Genomic DNA, 23,057 nt, shown 5'->3' on the forward strand with positions numbered 1-23,057 from the left:
GGAGATCTTCCAAACCTCCTGGGCGGCCTGCTCTGGGTGTCCCTGCTTGAGCAGGAGCTGGACCACACGCACCCAGAGGTCCCTTCCAACCTCAACCATTCTGTGATTCTGTGATTTAAAATTAGAGCATCCAATAAACAGATAGTTTTACAGATGTCCTTGGATCTAACACAGGATGATGCATAGTGTCTCCAAAGGAGTCACTATTTTGTTAATTGTTTCTGAATTAAGGACCCCCCAATCTACACGTAGTCTGGCAAGAGAGACCGTAATGACTCCCTGACTCCCGCTGGCTATTGTAACAGGTTACACAATAATGACTGATTATCTAAATAGACAATGCAACAAAACACCTCTTATCAAGCCAATTCTTCCTGAAGACAGGCTTGCTAAATCCTTTTACAAGCACCCTTCAGTACACAACAATGCTCCTAGGATCCCCTTTGCACAGACAAGAACCCACAGCGCTGCTATCACCAGAACTACCTCAACCCAAGTTCGTCATGCTCATTACTGAGCAGCCAAAGAGCTAATAATTTTAACTTGGTATCATACCATTGAGCCAAATATGCAAATTAATCTTCTGTGATCTGCTGTCAATTTTCTTAATGGTTGGATGAGAAAATTAAAAAAAATAAATCACTGTGGAATATTAATTATAACCTAGGTAAAGACTGTGCTCAAAATTAGTGTGGAAAGCAGTAATTCATTATGGATGAGAGAACTAATCTGCAGGACGACATAGCCTCATTGCACATTACTTTCCTATTGGTTTTGGAGGACACCAACATACATATGCAGTTATTACGAAAACAAGCACCAACTAAACAAAAACAGTGACCTGTAACACCAAAATCTCAGTGACATTCAGGTAGCCTCTTTCTTCCTCCTATTTCTAATGGGAAGTTTCATTTTTCACGTTAAGAAAAACAATCCAATAATAACCCTCAAAAATTCTGCCTTAGCAGCCAAATTGAGTAAAATCTTCAGCTTAAGAACATTTTCTTGAACACGCTAACATGCTACAACTGCAAACTTGCTTAGTTTGTATAGGTGTGAGTAAGTCAGATTCTGCTTCTCATCAACCCCCCCATGGAGAAGTGAAGAAGAAGTAAGGCTTTGGAGAATTTTGATTTCTTGAGGCTTTTAGGTTAAAACTCTGGTAACTTTCAAGCGTACGTGTAAATGATTACTGCAAGAAAAAAATAAATGACAGTACAGTTACTGCAAGAGTACAAAACAATACAGTTATCTGAACATTTCCTCTTCATTATTGTCTGCATGACTGGAGAAGGCCCTGATAAACCTCTACCAGATAAAACTTACCACTGACAAAAGTTATTTTAAAATAAAATGCAGGCAGCTATGCAACACGGACGACATTCAAGCTAACAAAAGACAACCCAAAAAATATAAGATACAGCTTTTCCTTTCAGTAGGAAGGATACAGTAACAGAATGATACACCTAGCATTAACTGGAAATAATGCATAAAATGAAGACCACTGTAACAAACTCAGAGATGGAGGCACAGTACACCTACACCATTCTTTCAAATATTTCTCCATTTTCAATGCTAGCACTAAAACTGAGTTTCTCTCTGTGACTTCTGGGAATGTTTTATCAGTACAAAAATCTCTCTAACATACAAAAGAGGAAAAAGTAAATTTTCTATGCTTAGTCATTCTACTTTCCAATAACAGACATGCTTGGACAATATCTGTTCACAGTAATTATTTTTATTGCCCTCATCTCCATAACTTACAGATGGAGTAGACTGCCCCTTCTGCAGCAGCTTAATAAAAAATCATCAGAATTGTGAATTGCAAATGGGAACATCCCTCAAACGGCGTAGACTAAGAGCTCCAAAGCCGCTTTTCTCTTAATGTTATCCTTTCAAGTATTTACAGATAGTTAACAAAAGACTCTCAGGACAACTGGGAAAAAAAAAAAAAAAAGGAAAAAAAGGAAAAGAGAGGAAAGAAGAGAAAATAAAAAGACGCATTCTATATGTGAGTTATTAATCTTCTATGCAGTGTGTAATGGAGGAAGAGGAAATACAAAAGTCAAGGGCTTGAAGTCAGTTTTTAGGATCAAGTATTTGTATTAATACACGATTTTGAACAATAGTACATTATTTACAAAAGAAAATTGGCTGCCTAGACCTCTCTAACTCACATTCAGTAGAATGGCTGACACCTCCAAAAAGGTCTCACACAACTTTTTCCAAAATACATCACAAGTCAGAACTGGCATTCTCATGAACTATTTCTATTCATTGGCAAAAACAAAGTAAAAAGAAAATCAATTGCACAATATCAGAATAAGTGAAATGACTAAGAGAGTGACAAAGACTGCTGCCCAACATAGATATAAATTACCTGAATGCAAAAAAAAAAAAAAAAAAAGAAAAAGGCTTATTACCAAGGGCTGCTTGCACAACAGCTTTTCAAGTACAGAGATATGCATTTCTGAAAATCACATTCCAGTGAGAGAGCAAGAGCTTTTAGTTCTTGTTTGTCCATACTCCTGAAGCAACCAACATATTCCTGGTATATTTTATCATCCAAACAAATCTTTTCATTTAAGGACCAAGGGAGAGCAGTGGCAGTGCTGTAGGGAGGGTAGCAGAAGACTCTTCTCTTAAAGATTCAGTTCTGGTAAGTACTGAATCTCGCAAAGTGTATATTCAAGCTCAGTGCCACTATTAATCTCCTGAAAGAAATACCAGAAGAGGATGTGGACTTGAAGCCAGCAAAATACCTAAGGATATGGAATCTAAGAGCATGGAACTACTGAACTGATGTCACAACTCACTGTGCACGATGACAGCAAGAAGCACGTGATTCACTTGCAGCTTTTTGTAATAGGACCAGGTTTTAGCAGATTTTCTGCATTATCACTATCAACATTTCTCTTTCATGCCAAATGATTCTTTTGTGGACCTCAGAGGAGCCTTACTATTTAACACAGACATGAAAAAAATCTGGGGATCAGACTGGAAAAAGGGTGTCAGCAGCTTGCTGCTTATAGAGATGTTTTTGATCAGCTTTCATTTTGTACTGTCTTGAAGGCAGCAGTACGATGTCACAACCTTAAATGACTGGCAAGTAAGAAGACGGAGGAAAATGACATGTAGAAGGCACACATTAATGCACACGGAAAAATCATTTCAGTTATATCCACACAGTGATGGGATTTGCTTTAATACTCTGCAAATATCTTGGCATCACTGTAGGCAGGTCTTCTACAATGTCAATTCAATAATCAGCAATAGTCAAAAATACAAAGGGTTATTACAGAAAGAGGGAGTAAAGCAGAAAATATCATTATTTAATGTATTTGCACCTTGAGTATTCTATAAAATTTCTTGTCAATCCATCTCAAAAAGTCACCATGAAAACGGCACAAAGAAGGCTGACAAAGGACAATGCATAAAGGCAAAAGTTACTGTTTCTCAGAGGACAAAAATTACCATAATCAGACAAAATAACCAAGTAACTGGCAAAAGACAAAGGAAGAACTTTTGTCCATGCAGCATACACTTAAATCATGAAACTTGCTGCTCACCATCACAGACTGCTATGGACTCTAACAGGACAACTGGATTCAAAACCCAGTTAGATAAATCCGGCCCTGAAACAGGGCTATTTGAGGATACCTGGGGGAACGTTAGCAAAATTCTACTGTGATTTGGAACTTCTCCTCATCTATTATATTTTAGAAGCTGAGTATTCCTGGTACCAAAGGTCTGAAGGCACAGTACATGGCTCCTCTGAAAACTGCAGACATGCTGGCATGTCTAAATACCCTCCACAAACCTGAAACTTTTATTTCAATAAAAATAGGATTTAATGATTGACTGCATAATATGAGGAAAAAAAACATGTTTTGCAGAATTGGAAAATTGGTTATGTCTTGTCACTTTAAGGTTTTCTTTTTAAAAAACAAAAACAAAAAATAAAAACACTAAAACCTTTCAAACATCCTTTCAGAGGCAGAAACCAGCTTTCAGAGAGACCAAATCCCACACAGTACCTCTGGTTCTCTCCCATAGCAAGAACTCCCTAAATCCCTCCTCTAAAATTTCTGAAAGAGACACAGATAAAAGCCTTACATTGTAACGAAGCAGGAATTAAATGAGCGTTAGAGTTCATATTTAAAGAGCCAACATACACTCTCAAGGAAGTTCAACAGAACAGTATGACATTTTTTACTGCGCAGCATGGCATACAACACTACCACAATCTCTGCCTCACTTTGGTAGAAATCTGAAGAACATATTAAGCTTCACAAAAATTTGCTGAACTCCTTCTTTGCTATTTTGTTCAAAAAAAAAAAAAGTATCAGAGAATAACCATGTGTTTTAAGATCCCCTCCCACAATACAAAAATGCCTTTTTTTAAAGCACTGAAAGCAAACAAATCCAAACAACTTTTTAAAAACAGTATTTAATGGGTTAAGATAGTCACTTTTTTTTTTTTTTTAAATAAAGTCATATGTGGAAACTGACATGGAAGGGAAATACTTAGTAACACTTAACTGCCCCTTAAATGCAAATACACTGTAAAAGACAGTCCACATAGAATTGCTATCTGTATAGTCAAAGATGGTCAGAAGTTAAAGAAGATAACCTCCCCCAAAACGTAATCTTTATTTTACTGAGACAACACTGGACATTCAACCACTGTAATTTTTATAAGCGCCAAGAATCCAGACGTGGGATTTGACACACAGAAACTCCAGCCCACTAGTACAGACCCTCATAGTCCCTCTCCCTATGCACTGCACTGAGCACCCAAGACCCCCAAAAGAAAAGAAATACTGAGATTTGAATCACTTGGTATATTTAGAAATTGAACAAACAAATAAAAATAACTGAAAAATACTCATCATCCCCACCGTGCTCACTACTATTCACAAGATCAAATTATGGCTCACTGCACAGTAACACTGCCATCACGTACTATAGGTACGAATATGTCATTGTCTAAGTGCCATTTTAATTTAAAAAGGGACAAGAGAAACATTTGTCAAAATAGCACAAAATTATTTTGGGTACATTAAATGTTCAACAAAATACTGCAAGACTGACATTTAATCCAGGAACACAAAGTGCTTCATGACGACTCCTCAAGACAAGTGACAAAGGGAGGCATGAAAGTGAGTTTTGATTGTGTGATAGTGTTGAACTCACAAGGTGTTTTGAAAACTGGAGCTTCTCAGACAAAACAAATCAAAGAGGCTCTGGAGTGCCAATGACAGCAGGAATTGTGACAGTTAGTATAATGCATATTTTACTGCCAAATGACTTGGAAACTGTCAAAAAGCTGGTGAAAAAAAAATAAGATGTGATTGGCAATGTTATTTTTGCAAATTTAAGCTGATTACCCCTCCCAGGGAGATTAGGGACATGTTGCATTAAGAGCCAAGAGTGAAAAAACTGAATCAACAAAACAAAGAATGACATCATTGCTGTGCTGTGGCAACGTAAATAAAAGAATAATCACATTACTAACTTGCTGTATTTCAACTCACAGAGAAGGCACTAAAGGGAAAAGGCAGTATTATATACACAGTTACCAACGTTGTATAAGAAAAGAAACATCAGAAGTTCTTCAGTTTGAATGGAACCAAAGGAAGCAAGTGGAAGAGGACTAAAATAGCTAAAAATAACTAAAGAGTGAATCCTGTGATTTGTGGGATAGACTTACTTGGACCTGAGACCTCAGCTGGAATTTGTCTCTTGGGATATGGTGGGGGGAAAGGAAGGAAAAATAGGACCAAATGAAACTTAAAGAAATGCTAAACAAATGACTTAAATATTTGTGTTTTTATCTTCAATCCTGCAATCTAATGATAAACAAAAGGTGGTAAATGGAGAAAGACTTGCGGGGATGAAAACTTGCAGTGGACGAAAACTCAACATGAGCTGGCAATGTGTGCTTCCAGCCCAGAAAGCCAACCATATCCAGGGCTGCATCAAAAGTAGTGTGGCCAGCAGGGCGAGGGAAGTGATTGTCTCCCTCTGAGAAGGGCTCTTGTGAGACCCCACCTGGAGCCCTGCGTTCAGCTCTGGAGCCCCCAGCACAAGAAGGACATGGAAGTATTAGAGCGAGTCCAGAGGAAGGCCACAAGGATGATCAAGGGGCTGGAGCACCTCTCCTATGAAGGCAGGCTGAGGGAGTTGGGGTTGTTCAGCCTGGAGAAGAGAAGGCTCCCGGGAGACCTTACAGCGTCCTGCCAGTAGCTAAAGGTGGCTACAGGAAAGCTGGGGAGGGACTCTTTGTCAGGGGGTGAAGTGACAGGACAAGGAGGAATGGTTTTAAACTGAAAGAGGGGAGATTTAGATCAGATGCTAGGAGGAAATTCTTTACTCAGAGGTTGGTGAAGCCCTGTCACAGGTTGCTCAGAGAAGCTGTGGATGCCCCATCCCTGGAGGTGTTCAAGGCCAGGCTGGATGGGGCTTTGAGCATCTTGGTCTAGCAGGAGGTGTCCAGGGGCGTTGGACCCAGGTGATCTTTAAGGTCCCTTCCAACCCAAACCATTCTGTGATAATCTCAGTTCCCTTCTCCACAGAAGAATGAGCTGTGTCATACTGTCTAAGGTGCAGATGATGGCATCTTCAACGAGCTAAGCAAAAAGAGTTACAACTTACACTGTGTACTTAAAAATCCTGCATTAGCGTACCAGGAAATCTCCCAGCATACAAACATGTGGCTAATTAAGTAGAAAACGTACTGCTGAGCTTACACCCCTCTTCATAAAATGAAATATTTTTGATCTCTCATTTGTCTTAGGATCCTAACAATGTGAAGGTGCAGCAGTTCTACACTCGCACAGGAAAAAGCCAACCACACTGACTGGATTTGGGAGAAAACTTCTTGAAGTCTAATGCCAAGGCTTACACTTGTGCCTAAAACATTTTGTTTAGAGACACATTTCTGAGTTTTTAAATCAGCTTGTCTATTTTTAGATTAAACCAGTCACGATAATAGATGACAAAACAGTGTATGTACATGAACTATGAGAATTCTAACGTTTGAAGTACTTCAGACAACCTATAACTCAACAACCTAACAAGATAAGCTCGTAATGCCACTTTCCTAATACTAAAAATATTTCAAAAATGTTAGTTTTGCTATCTTTACATGCCTGTAGCATAGCAACTTGAAGTGAACATACTTATTTAGCACCTGTACATATGGAAATAAAGGTACTATTACCATCTTCAGCTGTCTAGATTTGTTTCAATGCATATTTGCACATGCATATATAAACACTCTGAAATAGGACACCCAGTCTAGTACTCAAAACTAAGAATTGGGAGAATAAAAAACACTACCAACAACAAAAAATCCATATGGTTATTGCATCAGAACACCTCAGTTTCAAATCACATAATGATGACACTTAAGTAAGGAGTCCTCACGTGAAGGAAGGCCTCACCTAAGGCCTCACATGAAAGCACTATAAAACACAAAGAACATTGAACTATAAAATGTCTACAGGATGCATTCTCCCCATATTTCAAAGCTCCACACACATTCAAGTAATGTAAACATGAAGACTTGAAGTTAGACTGAAAACTTTTCTTTCTAAGGCCAGAAGGAACCAAAGTGATCAACAAGCCCAGCTACCACTGAACAGAGCTTCAGCAGTTAATACCCCCCAAGTCCAGCAGGTAAGTGATCTCGATGACATTTGGAAAAAAACAATCTAGATGATTTAAAAGTTTCCAGCAATGAAAACTACATCACAGCCTTAATGAAAAGCCTCACCAACCTTACAGCTGCACATTTCTCATTTAATTTGTATAGCTGCTGCCAGCACTTGGATCTTCGCATAACCAGTCTGTCAGAGAAACTTTCCATGAAACTTCTTTCCTGTGATACCTTTAACTTTCTCTTTGGATTAGGCACTTACAGAAAACAAATGCCTTATGGTGCCTGCAGTTTCCAAGGAGCCTGAGCATTGTCACAGGTCTTCTGTGATCCTTTACAATTTTTCAGCATTCTCCTGAAAACAAGCAGCAGAACCAGACCTGACACCCACAAAAGTACCAAATATAGTTAATACCTATAAAACCTTTCAACTTATCCTTGCAGACATCATACATTTCCGGCATCTGTCAGTCTGCAGGCCCATGTTCAGCTTATTAAATATACTCATTTTTCTCCTCCACCAACCGCTTTTCACAGCCAGTGTTAACTGGCCTGCAGGCACACCACATTCTGTATTTCTTGACTTGAAAATGTCCCAAACAGATTTTGAAAGGATGCAAAGAGTGACATTTGCTGTGACTAACAATTTTACTTCAATCTTTCAAAAAAAAGGAAAGCAAGTTTTCCAACATAGAAGTCTCACCCTACTTTTTAAAAACACAAAGAAAGAAGCAACAGAATTTCCTCTAAAACCTGGAGCAAAGCACTGGCAGTTGTCAAGGAGAAACTTTGTTGAGATCACAGAATCTTGGAATAATAGAATGGCTTGGGTTGGAAGGGACCATTAAAGATCATCTTAGCCAAACCCCATGCCAATTAGTAAATCATAGACAGAGATTTATGAGTCTAGACCAGCTTTTCAGGCATTTCATGATGCTTGCTTATGAATCTAACTGCAGTACTTTTCCTAGTTTTACCAGCAGACTTGGACAATAGCATGCTGAAACTAAAAGGAAAAAAAAAAGTACTAGTAACTGTATTAAATTTCAGTGACAATATGTGCACATAATTAATCAAAAAAAAAAAATCCCAAGGATTACTTTAACCCCACATACATTGTTATGGTTTAAAACAAGTCCTGTTGAACCAGATCCATCACCAATGGAAGGCAGCATTTCTTCTCATCAGGTTTATTTTGAACTACTGGAACTCTGCCTAGTCTCCACTGTCTGACTCCTCAACGAGCAAATCAGATGAAGAATCAAACCAAAAAGATACCGCAAATGCCAATCCCCAACTCTTTAAGGCACTAACAATTAATAAGCCTTTTATGAATAGCACATACCACCAGCCAAGATTCGTAAAAGCATCAAACCCCTTCTCTGGGTACACAGAGCAAACTATAATTTTTATTATAGTTAATTGTATTTTTTATTAAGTAGCCATTTTTTTCCATCTGTCTGCTAAATCAGACTCCATCTTTATAGAAGCATGCAAGCTAGAACAGTTTATATTGGAGGTTAATATGCAGGACACTACTTAATGAATTAAGGATGCATTTTAACGCAAACATGTTGTTTCTATCTGTACCAGTCTCTCAGAGAACAATGTCTTGACTTCTCACAATTTCTGCTTTTCCACAGAATAAGATTTTACCTCTCGCACAGTAAAACAAGTCTTGTTTCAAAGTTTCCCAGAAGGTAAGCTCCAAAGCTCTCTCCCTTCTCTATTCATAGCCTAACTATCAACTTCATATGAGGGATACGGAAGTGTTTTTCAATTTTTTTTTCTTCTAGTATCAGTGTAGAGCTTGTTTTAATTGCAGTCACAGCACTTAACATCGATAAATTGTAAAAAATATATTTTAATAGATAATCTTAGGTACGGAGCAATCTTTTTCAAAGCACCAGGTTCCACTTGCATGCTTCTTCCAACTTCATGTCATTTTAACTTTAGAGGGCAAATAACTACCCCCCCACAATATGCATGGATTTAAAGTAGCAGTTTACACAAATAGGACATCCCCTGAAAAGCTGAGTTTTTGTGTTTTCCTCCTCTCCTCATCATCATTAGTAAGCAAGAGGTTAAAGGAAGATAAGGTGGGACAGAAGGTGAGAAGATGCAAGGAATGGACATAAAGTGAAATGCAAACTTCTGTAACAGTGGAGTGGAAGCATTCCTAAAGCCATGACTTCACTGGTGATCTGGGAAGGCTGCTGGATGTGAAGACACACCACCACCATTTTGAGCTCTGCCTGTTCTTCACTTAAATGACTGGCACTTGTAAGAACTGCAAGCTTTACTGATCCACAGGTTTATGCTGACATTTGGCATAATGAATCAAACTATCAGAGCAGACAAATGTTAAAATTCAGTCAGTTAACCCCGCTTGTGTAATTCCAAATAGCAGCCAAAAAAGACGTTTACAAAAAGAAAGAATGAAAATGAAAAGAAAATGTCTTTATTACGAAATCCTACCCTACGTACTGCTTGTTTTACCAGGAATTTGTGCTCTTCTTTGCATGGAAGTGAGACAGGGGCAAGGGGGAAGAAGAGCGAAGACTTTTTATACTTGGTAATTCTCTAGAAGCAACAGGTTCTCTCTCATATTTTCGGAGAAAGCATGAAGAGGACATCATAAAAGATTACACCCTTAACAGGAAAATTAAAACATCAGCTGAGTGCTCATCTCATTAGTGATTTATAAGTTACAAGTCTTAACAGCTTTTAAATAATTAATCTCCACGGTCCTTTTCTTTCCTAAATTCCCTTCTCCCCATCAACAACAACACAACCCTGAATAATCAAACACCCAGATGGCAGCTGCTTGTCAGAACAGGAACCCAAAAAAGGTGTCTCTTCCAAAGACAGAAGTACTGGAAACCTGTAAAATCCCATCTGGGAGAAGAGTTCAGCTCAGAAGTCACACGTCTTTGGCTTCAACAAAATAAAATTATTACAGAAGATATAACAAATGTGCCATGTGAGTGTTAGCTGCCATTGGTAACTTGTACGTTACTTTTGGCTGACACACAAGCAAGCTGTCACTGCTACCAAACACTATTTTAATGCCCTGTCCCTGTTCTTCCCCCTACCAACTTCCTCAGGCACTTCCACTTCAGGTTGCCCTGTTGTCTGCCAGCAGGAGCACTTCCATATGTATGTATAAGGAACCCAAATCAGGGAACTGGGACTCATGAAAAATTATTCAGCAAAGATGAACGGTTAGTTTAGTTCCCTGATCCGGTAGAGCGTGCAGCTGAGCAAACAGCAATGCTAATACCACTTACGGGACAAGAGGGGGTGGAAGCAAGGGCTGAGAGTGGGAAAAGCAGCAGGGGTTGGCTCTGGAGGTTTTCTGTTTGTTTGGTTAGCAATAAAGCTGGCTTAAAATTGCGCATCAAAATGTGCCTTCAGACGGATGCTCCCTATTAACCTCCTTTAGTTACAGATTCTGGGAGAACTCCTGGACAACTGAATCACTCTTCACTGCTGCTCATGGGAGAAGGCAGAAATTGAAGTGCTAGAGTAGGAGATGAAAATTAAATTCAAGATTACTGCACAGCTAGTCTGTGTGATAAATTTCATGAATATGTAACTTGACGAAAACCTGTCTAATAAAATAACCTAAGTAATCTCATGTTCATTTAGTTTAAAATTAAATGGAAGAATAATAAAAAGAAATAAAATAAGCCTGTAACAAAATTTCTACATTTCAAAAAAACAAAATCCGAGCAGCTAAGGGAACCTGAATTTAAAGGTGACTGTATATGAAGAAACTCCAAAGGTACAATATGAGATACCTTGAATTTTCACATCAGTTGCAAGGAGAAGAACTGCATAAAATATTTAAATCAGGGTTCACTGAAGAAATGGTATGGAGATGTAAGCAGAAGATCACGGACTGGGCAGACAATAAGGAGAAAAAAGTCAGTATTCAACCACACATGTATATTGATGTATTTTAAAAAGCAAAGATAACTAGGTTTGGCACCAAAAACTAGTGGAACTCCAATGGTACAAGAGCTTAGCCAGCTACCCATGCAGTGCCATGTCATTCCTGCAGCTGTTCATAAAGCCATGGAACAAAGAGGGTCAAAGCACAGTAACATGGCAGAGACACGGACAACCTAAAGATTAAAGTATGATCCAAAACCAAAATTATAGTCAACCTCAATTTGCAACAATGCTATCAATATGAAGAAGGTAAGAGAAATTCATATAAGTACTTCAAAAATGCAAAACTATCACATCAGCAAGCTTGATATCAAAGATTTTTAAATTGATCAAATGTAGCCAGTACATACCTATATTTAAGAAACAAACATGGTGATCCAACAAGAATGATTCATAGGTTTAACCTTAAAATCAAGCAATTTAGAACACTGATTAAAGGAAAGAGCAATTAAAAGCTTGGAAACTGATAGAAAACAGGGTAAAAAGCAATACAGATTTATCAAAGGTAAACTTCACCAGATGAGTGAATCTCTCTCAGAGAAGGCAAAAGATGATTAAAAACCAAAACAAACAACAACAACAACAAACAAAAACAGGCCTTATCTAACTAGCCTTCAGTAAAGCACATGATACCAAGCTATGATGGAAGTTTAATTATTAAGGTGGAGCAGATGAGAACCTGTACAGAAGCTATACAGATAAGGAAGTAGCTAGGAAAAAGCTTTGCTGCAAACACTCAACCAGAGCAATGTCATTACTCGATATTATTTGAGGGCTGATGTTGAGACTAATCTGATCTATTATTTCCATCCTGACTTTGGCACAAACTTAGCTAACGCCTCAGAACAGGGAGGTATTACAAACACAGAGCACTGGACCACCATCTATGAAAAGCAGGGGAGAAAAAAGGAACAAGAAGGAAAAGGGAGAAAAACAAAAATCCACAACTGAAAGAGGCTGAGAACAAGTGAAAAACAGTGATAATAGTGATACTAAAAGCAGATCACAGATTTAAGGGCTAATAACTTCTGTGGGTTTGGTGTTGGTTTTGTTCCTCTTTCACATCTTAAATTGTGGATTCCTAAGATAGAAGGGTGTGTGAGAAAGGATGATGCCTATTAGATAGAGGAAGAAAAACCACGTATTTGAAATAGGTGCAAAAAAGACCAACCTGATCCCACCATGAATTAATTGTGTGGTGTACAGTTAATTGGGAAACAAAGTCAGTGAGTGCCCAGTAGAAAGTTACTACTACTATCCCATGGTAGTAAGTGTAATGACCTCAGAGGCTGTTTACAAGGCTGGGGTTTGTTTTGTGGTTGGGTTGGTCTGTTGGTTTTTCTGTTGTTGTTCCTTATGAGGAAGGTGGAGCCAGAGACACAGAGAAGACAGATAGGTCAGGTGAAGCATTTTATAGAACCACAAGGATATCTGCTAACAGAGGCAGCTGTGTGAATCCCCATTCCTAACATTATGGCACAGGAAAAATCATCCTTCCTTAACAGATTGCCTCCTGCCTTAACTAAGCAGTACACAGGTATCGCTGCTTTTGTTTCTTTTAGGCATCCTTTAGCCTACTGGAATCATCCTAATTGAGATAATCTGGTCCTCAACAAAAAATATATATAGGAAATGAGCTGTTCAAATACACGGTTCATAGGCATCAGTGGAATATACGGTCATTTAAGAGAGCTGGGAGAAAGCAGAGAACAACGTTTATCGAGATGCAGTCCTATCTGCATCTCTAACAGATTCCTAACTCTGAGGAACTCTACTTCAGCTGTCTACTGTAAGAGCTCAACCAAACATCCTTTTCCTGACTTAGGGGCATCATTTTCTCCCAGTAGACAGGAGAATAACTTCTGAACTCTGCTCACCACTGCTGACCTGTTGTTAAAATAGCATCTGCCTGTATCTTCCATCTCACCCATAAGAACATTAATTAGCAAACTAAACCAATCGCTCCCTCTGTGTTCATGAAACAACATCAGCAAAGCTGACTGTGGCTCCACAAGATCTAAGCTCAAAGGTACAGCTAAGGAAAACAGATTTGATTACACTCATTAAGAATTTGTTTTGAGCAACACTACTAAAAACAATAGCAAGTGATACAAAAATTAAATTTGACCCACTACGAGTATTTGTGTTGTTGATTGGAGGCAAAAAGATCCTGCACGTATCTTGCTGCATCCCCAGCTATGGGAAACCAAAAGGTGAAAGAAAGCACAGAAGGCAAAGAATAATTAGAAAAAGAGGCTTATTTGTCCTAGTGATTCTACAGGACCAAATCACATTGAGTCTTCTTACTTCTACGCATTTTATTTTTTCATTATGTTTATTTCACTTAAAGGCTCTTTACAGAAGAAAAATAGTTCTGTTGGCAATACCTGTTTTCACTTACAAAATAACTTTCAGTGATCAGAAGAGTACCTTTGCAGACACTACAATGCACACCTGGCATCCAAACCTCTTTTAAGCACCTTGCAAAATATCAAATGTACAACCTACACATTGCAGCACCTTGTATCCAGCTTTGAATACTAAGCTAAAAGAAGATAAGACTTCTGAAGGCATACAGAATTTCCATACTCTTTTCCCATGCCCGAATTATACTACGCAAAACACGACTGTAACAACAACACGTTGTTGAAGCTTCTGGTGTCCTGTGAAAGACAAGTTTGCAAAAGTCAGGACAGGGAACCAGTTTAGGTTGATAACATGTAACTGATATGGAAAAAAAAAAAAAAAACAACAAAAAAAAACCATACTGTAATAGAGCCCAGAGTTCATAATGTGCTGGGAAACATATTATCTTTCTAATGAAAGTTATTTGCAATTCACGGGGTGCCAACAGAAGGTTAACTTATTAGCCAACAGTACTCCAACCTCTTATTAATGGGGAAGAAGGTCAAGTTATTTTTCTTAAGCTTCGTATTTACTTTATTGCTGCTTCTTATAAGATCCCAAAAGTTTTTCACCTTTCATCATGCTTGAGGAATTCATAGCATCACACAGTTAATAGAGGACCATAAGCATTGGTTTCATTTAATGAACTGATGTTCTCACAGCATAAATACAATGACCAAAGATCAAACCTGTGTACATCACCATATCAGTTTTGTTTCCACCATTTTGTATTCAACTGTCCTGCATATTTAAAAGTAATTTCAAAAAAGTTTAGAAAAGAGCTACTAAAATGTCCAAGCAACCAGAGAAACCCTTAGCAGAGAGGATGAGAACAGCTTGTTCAGTCTAGCAAAAGTATATGATTATTGCACAGGCAAATACAAATAAACAACAGTGCAGAAGAGTAGAGTGAAAGGAAAACGAGCATAAACAAGTCTGGATTTCCAGATTAAATTTATTTTTAATAAGTTACTCAATCCTCAGAGTAACATGGTTCTAGAACAGTTTTCCAGAAGAAAGAGTAAGGATAAAAACTGCTTTTAAAATTGAATTTGACAAGTAGGAATTACATGATAAACACTAGAAGGAGATTTGATTTAACAACAAAGAAATCCATGATGCTCCTAAATACCTTACTCCCCCATATTCCAAATGTATAATGACCGTTTTGACATTATAGGACAAAATATAAAAGCAAAGAAAAAGCACTGCCTCACATATCACTTCAGTAGAAAGAAGAACAGTATTGTCCTCTGTATTTTTCACAGAGGACAACTGATAAGTTAGTTACCATTACAGGAAGTTGCAAGTTGCTGTAGTGCTTCGGCCCACGAAAACCCAAGAGATCTGTACAAGTTCAGTGACCACAGCATCATATTTTCCATTATAGTAAAGACAATATTCATGAAGCAGCTGGCTTCTTATTAATAAATACAGTTCTCCTATTCATAGCAAATGAAGCACGTAAGAGACAAAAAGCCAATTGGACCACTAAGAAACAGATTAAATTTGTTCTTTTCAGTAAACACTTTAAAAGTTTGAAAAAAGGTAGTTTAAAAAAAAAAAAAAAAAGAATTTTCTTAAAGCAGAGACATCATATGACATTTGTAAACACTAAATTACTCCTCTGGTAACCTGACTTCATCCAGTTACAAGCTTTCTCTGCAGAATACCTGTTTCAATGTTAAGACACAAGAACGCCCATGCTGAGTCATTTCAGGACTTAGTAACACAGTAGTTGTTACTGATGGCATGGGAATTCCCTTTCAGGCTTTCTTGGTTCAAAATCATATGATAGGCAGAAAATACAGTGCTTCGTAACAGACCACGACATGCTAATATTTGCTTTCTCCATATACATTTGGTTAAAGATAATATAATACAATACAGACTGCAGCTGCTTTAAACACTAGAGGAAGCAATTAAGCTTCTTCTCTGGCCAAGAACCAGCTTATCATTAGTATCTTTGCATGAAAGGCTGAATGCTGTTGAAGCTGTTTTTGAGAATTACGTCCATAATCCATTGAACACTCAGTGCAACAGCAGCAGGAGCTGAACAGGACAGTAGAAAAAGCAGTACAAAGTTTTGTTTTTTCAACCTGGAGGCAATGGATCATTTATTTAGAGACTAAGAAATGCAAGCTATTGTATTGCCCTGCTGCTCACCCAACCTAAGTATGAAAGACGAGTTATGCATTTTTGAAGTATATGACTAAAACAGCTAAAAGCAATCCATTTGCAAAGGCGACGTGAATTATGCCTGAAATTCTCAAGAGGAAGCCATACTTCTATGATTCCATGTTCCCCGTCACAGTATCACATATGGAGTATGAAGAATTGGTTGTTTTTACTTAGAAACTAAATTAAAAAATGAGAATGACTGCTACCAAACTTCAGCAGCTATTATTCAATGAACTCACTTCTGCTCCAGTTAGAATCTGGAAAAGCCATTTTAAAGATATAAGCACATGAAAACATGTGAGACCAAGATATCTGGAAAAAATGCATCTCTCTGGAAAGATACATTTATTTTTTTTTTTTACATGAAAAAATCCCCAAGAGAAATAACAAGATCATAGCTTCTTATGCACTAATTTTGTCCTTATTTTTTTCCACCCAGCTTCCCTCAAAGGTTACTGTATATATTGCCAGGTTCACCACTGTACTTTTATAATTAGGTTTATGAGACAAAAAAAATCACTCATGAATACTGTATGTCAAAACAGTTTAGAGATCATCTTTTCTGTGTGGAATTTATACAAAAGCCCTAGTAAAAAACACAATCCCCTTGTAAAAGATGGTATTTTCATCTTGTGCCTGTTTCTCTATGTGTTAAGCAAAATAAAATCAAATACTTCAAGTTACTAATTCTGCTAGTTAAAAAAAGGACAACACTAACAAAAAGTAAAGATTGCTAGTAATTACAAATACTTAAATATATCTGTTAACTTTTACATTACACTGCAGCTCTGCATTACGATTTAAAGCACTTTAAAAGGTATGGCATTACTTAAATCAACTGTGAATACACTAAACTTCCAACCATTTAAACCAAAACAGCTCAAATCTTTGAATGCATAAGGTTATAGCTAAAATGGCAAATAAGATGCAGAAAGAAGGCCTTAAAAAAATCAGAGGGTAGAACTGAAGTCTTCTGCACAGCAATAAGCCATGAGATATCCAAACAAGATAAGTTACTTTTTTGGATTGTTTAATATAATATTCAAAACAATTTGGGCAGACCAGTAGGCCTTATTATAGAAATTAAAAGTATACAAGTCTTTCTATAATAGAATTTCCTACATAATCTATATGACAACTCCCCAGACTAGGTTGCTTTTTCACAAAGCATCTACTAGTAAGGAAGGACATTACAAAGTACAATACTAGCAAAAAGTACAAGAAACACAGATTTGATATTTTAACTGAGAATGTGCTAGAATCAATGAAAAGGAAAAATTTCAGGAGTTCAGGTTCAGGAGTCCAGCTATGGGTGGACTTCACCAAGTTAAGCATATGCATTTTAAACGTGTATCTAAAAGATCTTTTAAATTAGATGCCTGAAGAAATTACAAAATTAAGTGTTACCTAATAATCGAGAAGACCTGTTGTAACAGAGAGATTACTTTTTATAAAAAGTTTTGTGTTTTTTTTTTCTTTTTTTTTCTAACTTGGAAGTTAAAGACAAGGAAACCCTCCTCCAGAAGTACCAAATAAAAATACACAAACCTACTTAATTGCCCCTACACACAGAGTTAAGTCTCTGTAGAAAGATAACATACATGCATAAAATGAGCCTTTCAAGAGAGAACAATGTATTAAGCATCTCAGTTGATGTAACAAGAAATGCAGTCTATCACTGAGATACCAACTGCAGGATAAGGCTGAAGTAAGCACAATGACCATATGATTGGGATGTCTCCACCTATAATTAAACTGGACAGTATGATCTGCGCTCTTCTGGTGTACTCCCCAGAAGTCTTACATATTTAGAAAGAGAAGGAAACAGCAAAATGCATTAGGAAAAAGGTGCTAAGGATTTGACACCAATCCTAGCATTATTTGTTGTCCCTGCATTCACAATAGTCAACCGCTACTTCAGACAGCACATTATTAGGGCTCTACATATTATTTTAGAAAGAAGGATTCTTCAAAATGAATGCAGCAGAACCACATTAAAATAAGAAGTGACCTCATCTTGCGACCACTATAACAATTAAAACGCAAAAACTCTGCATGCTACTTTAGGCGTATTTGTTCTACCTTCAATTTAAGTGTCTCATCGTATTTTTTTTAACATTGCATTTAGATACTGGCTTATGCACAAATGTATGTACTGTAACTTTTCTTTAATATAGAAGTTTGACTCCATCTGAAAAAACCATGCACATACCATAGATTCATCTTACATTTAGACAACTTAAGAGATTATAGTATTTTCTAACTGCATTATGTCAACTTCACTGTCTCTTCCCTAAACATAGTCAGGAAGGACATATTCCAAAATTCATTTCCACTAAAGCTCTGTACGAGTCTGAATTTTTTCCCTAACAGGATTGAGCCCCCAAAATGACATGTAAATGAAAAATCCTAGATCACCTAAAGACATAAAGCAGGGTAAATAACGCTTGCTGTTCTCCAGGGCTTGCAAGTTATTAAATCATAACAATCAAATCATAAGAGTTCAGCACTGAAACCAACTACTTACTCCATCATTAAAAAAAAAATGCACAAATATTTTACACTGTACCAACTTTAAAGCTGGGTAGGAATAGCTAGTATGTTTTAATGAGTCAAAGGTTCTTTACTTCAGAAAAACTAAGATACTTCTATTTGCCTTGACCAGTACACTGTGCAGCATCTGCACCACAGTCTACAGTACAAAAAAAAGGATTTTTGTTTTACTGAGAAAAATCCAGCCATTTCCCAGTTGTCTTAACACAGGGACTGAGGCAGTATTCTGTGGAATGCATGGTCACAAAACTAAGGGATTTGTAATGAACAAGTAGAAATATTTCTTACAAGGACAGACCTCACTTTCCTAAGGCTAAAAGACTCTATAGCACACAGCATTTTAAAGTTGCACATAGAATACAATAGCATTGTGTCAAACACTGTAACATTTGAACTAAGAAGTCTTAAAAATCAGGGGAACTTGCAGGTTAGGTTGCAATTACTTGTGATAGAAATAGCACTTGTCCCTGAAGATGGACAGAATTGTTAAACATGGGGATATAAGGTCTATATCTAGCAAGGACTTACAGGTAGTCTTCACAAAGATAATGGGATTACTCACTTCAAAATCAAGGTCTAAATTACTTCTCAAGAAAAAAGTTCATCCTTCACTATTCTTTCTTTGACAACTTAAGAAGAAAGTTGTATTTGTTCATGTCTGATCTGGAACAAAAAGCGGTCAATTTCCAGTGCTAGACCAGGATAAAAAAGCACCAGTGTGGCATCATCTCCTGTCATGACTCCTTGTGCACAGCACCGTACAGAACCACCCTTAAGTTTAATAAAAACTTACATGTTTACCACTTTAAACAAGCTCCAATTTCCTGTTTTATGGAGAAAGCTTTTTAGCAAAAAGAAAATCTAAAGTAAATCTAAAAAATAATCTTTTTTGTTCTGGAAGGAGAAATGTACCACTGAGTTTATGTTTATCTATATGTGCATACACATACATACATATAGATACACATAGATTTTCAGTGTAATCTATCACATCATGTTCTGTGGGCACGGATAGAGAAATGTATTGAATTTAATACAAGTTTACATAAGATTAACATCTGGCTTGTATCCAGCTACTCCCTAAAACAAAGATGAGTCCAGAAATATGTGTACTTCTATGACAAAAGTGTCAAAAAGTAGTTGCTTTATGTAACGACAACACTATACATTAACTATGGGATAAAGTATGGGACATGCAAAAGTACAATTAATATTCAATTCCACTTCTAGTGGAACAAAATCATCAAAAATCAACAAAATTTGACTTTCTGTTCCAGCTAAAGAGACAAACTTTGGGTTCAGACTCTGGGTTAGCATCAGTTAGGTTTTTTGTGAGCTGAGGAGTTTATGGTAACACCTGCTCTCCGTCCTAATAAAGAGCAATACTGCTACCCTTCCACTCCGTAAATATAGCATATTGTGTCAACGTGGTAGATAGTTTAAGGATCATTTCAAGTGACTTTTTTTTTTCCTTAAACATCTCACAGCACAGCACAAGAAGCTGTAAGTCATCTCTACGTGAAGGCAAGCACTGGGCAACGTATAAAAGAGATCCTCAGTAACTTAAAGACAAGTAGGTGGCAATAGCTAACACAGATCAGTGCAAGCCGAGTCTAGTAATGCTGGTGGCAGTCCTTAATTTTCACTTTACACTCTTCAAAGCGGGAGGGCCGTTTTCACACTCAGGGAAGCTGTCATTTGTCACCTCACGGAACTTCAAAAGCAAGGCACTGTTCATCCTGAGCTTTTCTTTCAGAATCTTCCGAAGTAAGTAGCATGCTATCATTAGCAAAGTTGCTAGTTAATAAAGATATGTAACTGTTTTTTTGTTAGTATGTTAACTGTGGTAACATTATTATTGCTATTAAAAGTACGCAACTGCAGTGAGGACTGAGGGAGGGAACATAAACTCTCTCCACACAAATCCACACAAAGTCCTGCTTCACCACTTTGGTACGGCTGTCCCCGTTCATAGAGTCATAAAGGTTGGAGAAGACCTCCAAGATCATCAGGTCCAACTGTCCCCCTACCACCAATGTCACCCACTAACCCATGTCCCTAAGCGTCACGTCCAACCTTCCCTTAAACACCCCCAGGGACGGTGACTCTACCACCTCCCAGGGCAAAAAACCTTTTCAATACCCCAGAAGTGACCACTTCCAGCCCCTCGAGGCCGGCCTCCCTGCCTCCTTCCCTGTCTCCCTCCTTCATTCCCTACTTCCATCTCTCCCTTCTTCCATCTCTCCCTGCCTCCCACCCGCGGCCCCGGCTGCCGGGTGCCCCCCGGGCCCCCGCCCGGCCCCGTTCTGCCCCGGGCAGCCCCCCCAGCCCCTCCGGCGGCCAGACGAAGGCAAAGCGGCGGGGACGGAGCTGGGGAAGAAAAGTTTACGGGAGGTTTTTCTCCGGCTGCCGGCAGGGGAGCCCGCTCCCGGCGCCCATTCAAACAAAAGAAGCCTCTTCCCCCGCCCGCCCGCCGCCGCCGCCGCCCCCCGCCCCACTCACTCCGCAGGGCCCCGATGAGGAGGCTGCCGTCCTTAATGAGCTCCTTGATGAACTTGTTCGTCCTCTCCAGCTCGATCTCGTGGCACTTGAGGCGCTCCCTGAAATCCGGGCTGTCCAAGTAGGAGTCGCTGAACTCCAGCGTGGGCAGCCCCATGGTCAGCGGCGGAGGGACGGCGCTGCGGGGAGCCTGCGGGAGCTGAGGCGAGAGGGGAGAAGTGAGTAGGGAGGCTCCCGACCCGCAGCACCGGCCCCTCGGTGCCCTGGGCGGCGGGGAGGCAGGCGACGCTCGGGCGGCTGTCACCCAGCTACATGCTGCCCGCGGGGCGCCGCCGCTCCGTGGCTTCCGGCAGCGCTCTGCCTTCCTCCTTCCCCGGCCCGGAGTTCAGTCTGAACCTCCCCCGGCCCGGCCGAGGAAGCCCTCCTCCTCCTCTTCTTCCTCCTCCTCCTCCCGCCGCAGCATGCTCACACGGCGGGGATGAGGCCCCGGCAGTGCCCGCCCCTCGCTCCCCGCCGGCCCCTTCGTGCTCTGCCCTCCAGCGGCGGCGCCACCCGGGCTCGGCCCGGCCGGGGCAGCGAGGGCAAGAGGAGTGCGTCTGCCCTGCCTCGGGGGATTTCGGGGGCACAGAGGGAGGGAGGATCCAGATCGGGGGCAGGAAGGCTGACGGGTAACTGTGAGGGGAGCTCGGAGTGTGCGGGGCACCTGTGTGGAGGCTGTAGGAGACAAAGCGTATTGCACAGTTACAACAAGAACTTAAGAACTTGTGTGCGGGAAGGAGGAGGGTTTATTTATACAGGACCACAGGCTGGTGTGGAGGAGTGTGGCACACCTTTGCTGGGCAAAGGTGAGCTGTAAGCCAGGCTGCCACAGCCGGAGGAGCTCAGGGCTGAGATAGTGGCGCCCAGCACGCTTGCACCACTGGGGGATCTGCCATGGCACCCCAGTGCAGCCCTGCTGTGCTGGTGAGGGCCTGCAGCAGGGCGACACTCTTTCAAGGGTGGATAATGAGAAGAGAGAGCAGCAAAAGGTAAAGGAGGAGGAGAGAGGGAGGTGCGGACCGAGGAAATAGCAAACAAACGGTAGGAACACCCATAGTGCCTGGTTGCTGTGTGGGGATACAGCTGAGCCAACTCCAACCTGAAGATGAAGAAACTGCAAACCTGGTTATGACAACAAAGTGGTGTTTTTCAAGTATGCTGGTGGGTTTGTCTCAGCGAACAGAAGCAGTTTGGATGGTTCTTTGTTTTTCTGGAGTGATTCTTTCCAACATAACTGTGGCATTAAACAGATACATATACAAATGTATGTACTGTTTTTTGAGAACTGTCTGTAAACAACCTTCAAGTCGGGAACAACTCCATTGGAAACAACCATCAACACTAGCCACACAAAGATCTTAAGCACAACCCATGTCTTGCCAAAAATTGCTTTCAAGAAGATGATGCTTCTCTTAGCTGTCCATGCACTCCTGCTAATCATTCTCAGCCTTCTCATTTACACAGTTCAATTGTGAACATGGGGGAAGGCTCAATGCTGTTGCATGTTGTAGTTCCTTTATGCAATTTGTGTTCTTCAAACTTTTTGTTTGTCAAAGCTAACTTATTCATATTCACAACAGATTTCTGTAGGTACTAGAAATACAGAAAATATGATGCAGTTTCTAACTCTATGGCCTGCAGAATTTATTAAAGTGAAAAAAGTAATAATGCTCTGGTTTTACTGGGCTGAGAGTTTCTGCCCGTAAGAATCTCTCCAAGCTGTCTATGTTTATATTAACAGACACTTTTAAGACTCTTT

General features: G+C 39.4%; 1 protein-coding gene across 1 annotated transcript in view; it reads right to left on the reverse strand.

Annotated features, from left to right (window-relative positions):
* The window catches only part of ARHGAP42 (Rho GTPase activating protein 42), a 170,306-nt gene extending 148,538 nt beyond the window's left edge, over nt 1-21,768 (reverse strand). The window contains exon 1 of the mRNA XM_035542460.1: nt 21,263-21,768. Coding sequence (XP_035398353.1) covers nt 21,263-21,416 — 154 coding nt within the window. The 5' untranslated portion in view covers nt 21,417-21,768. The remainder of the gene's footprint in view (nt 1-21,262) is intronic.
* Nucleotides 21,769-23,057: the final 1,289 nt, after the last annotated feature.

Source organism: Cygnus atratus, chromosome 1 (assembly GCF_013377495.2).
Source record: "Cygnus atratus isolate AKBS03 ecotype Queensland, Australia chromosome 1, CAtr_DNAZoo_HiC_assembly, whole genome shotgun sequence".
Lineage (NCBI taxonomy): Eukaryota > Metazoa > Chordata > Aves > Anseriformes > Anatidae > Cygnus > Cygnus atratus.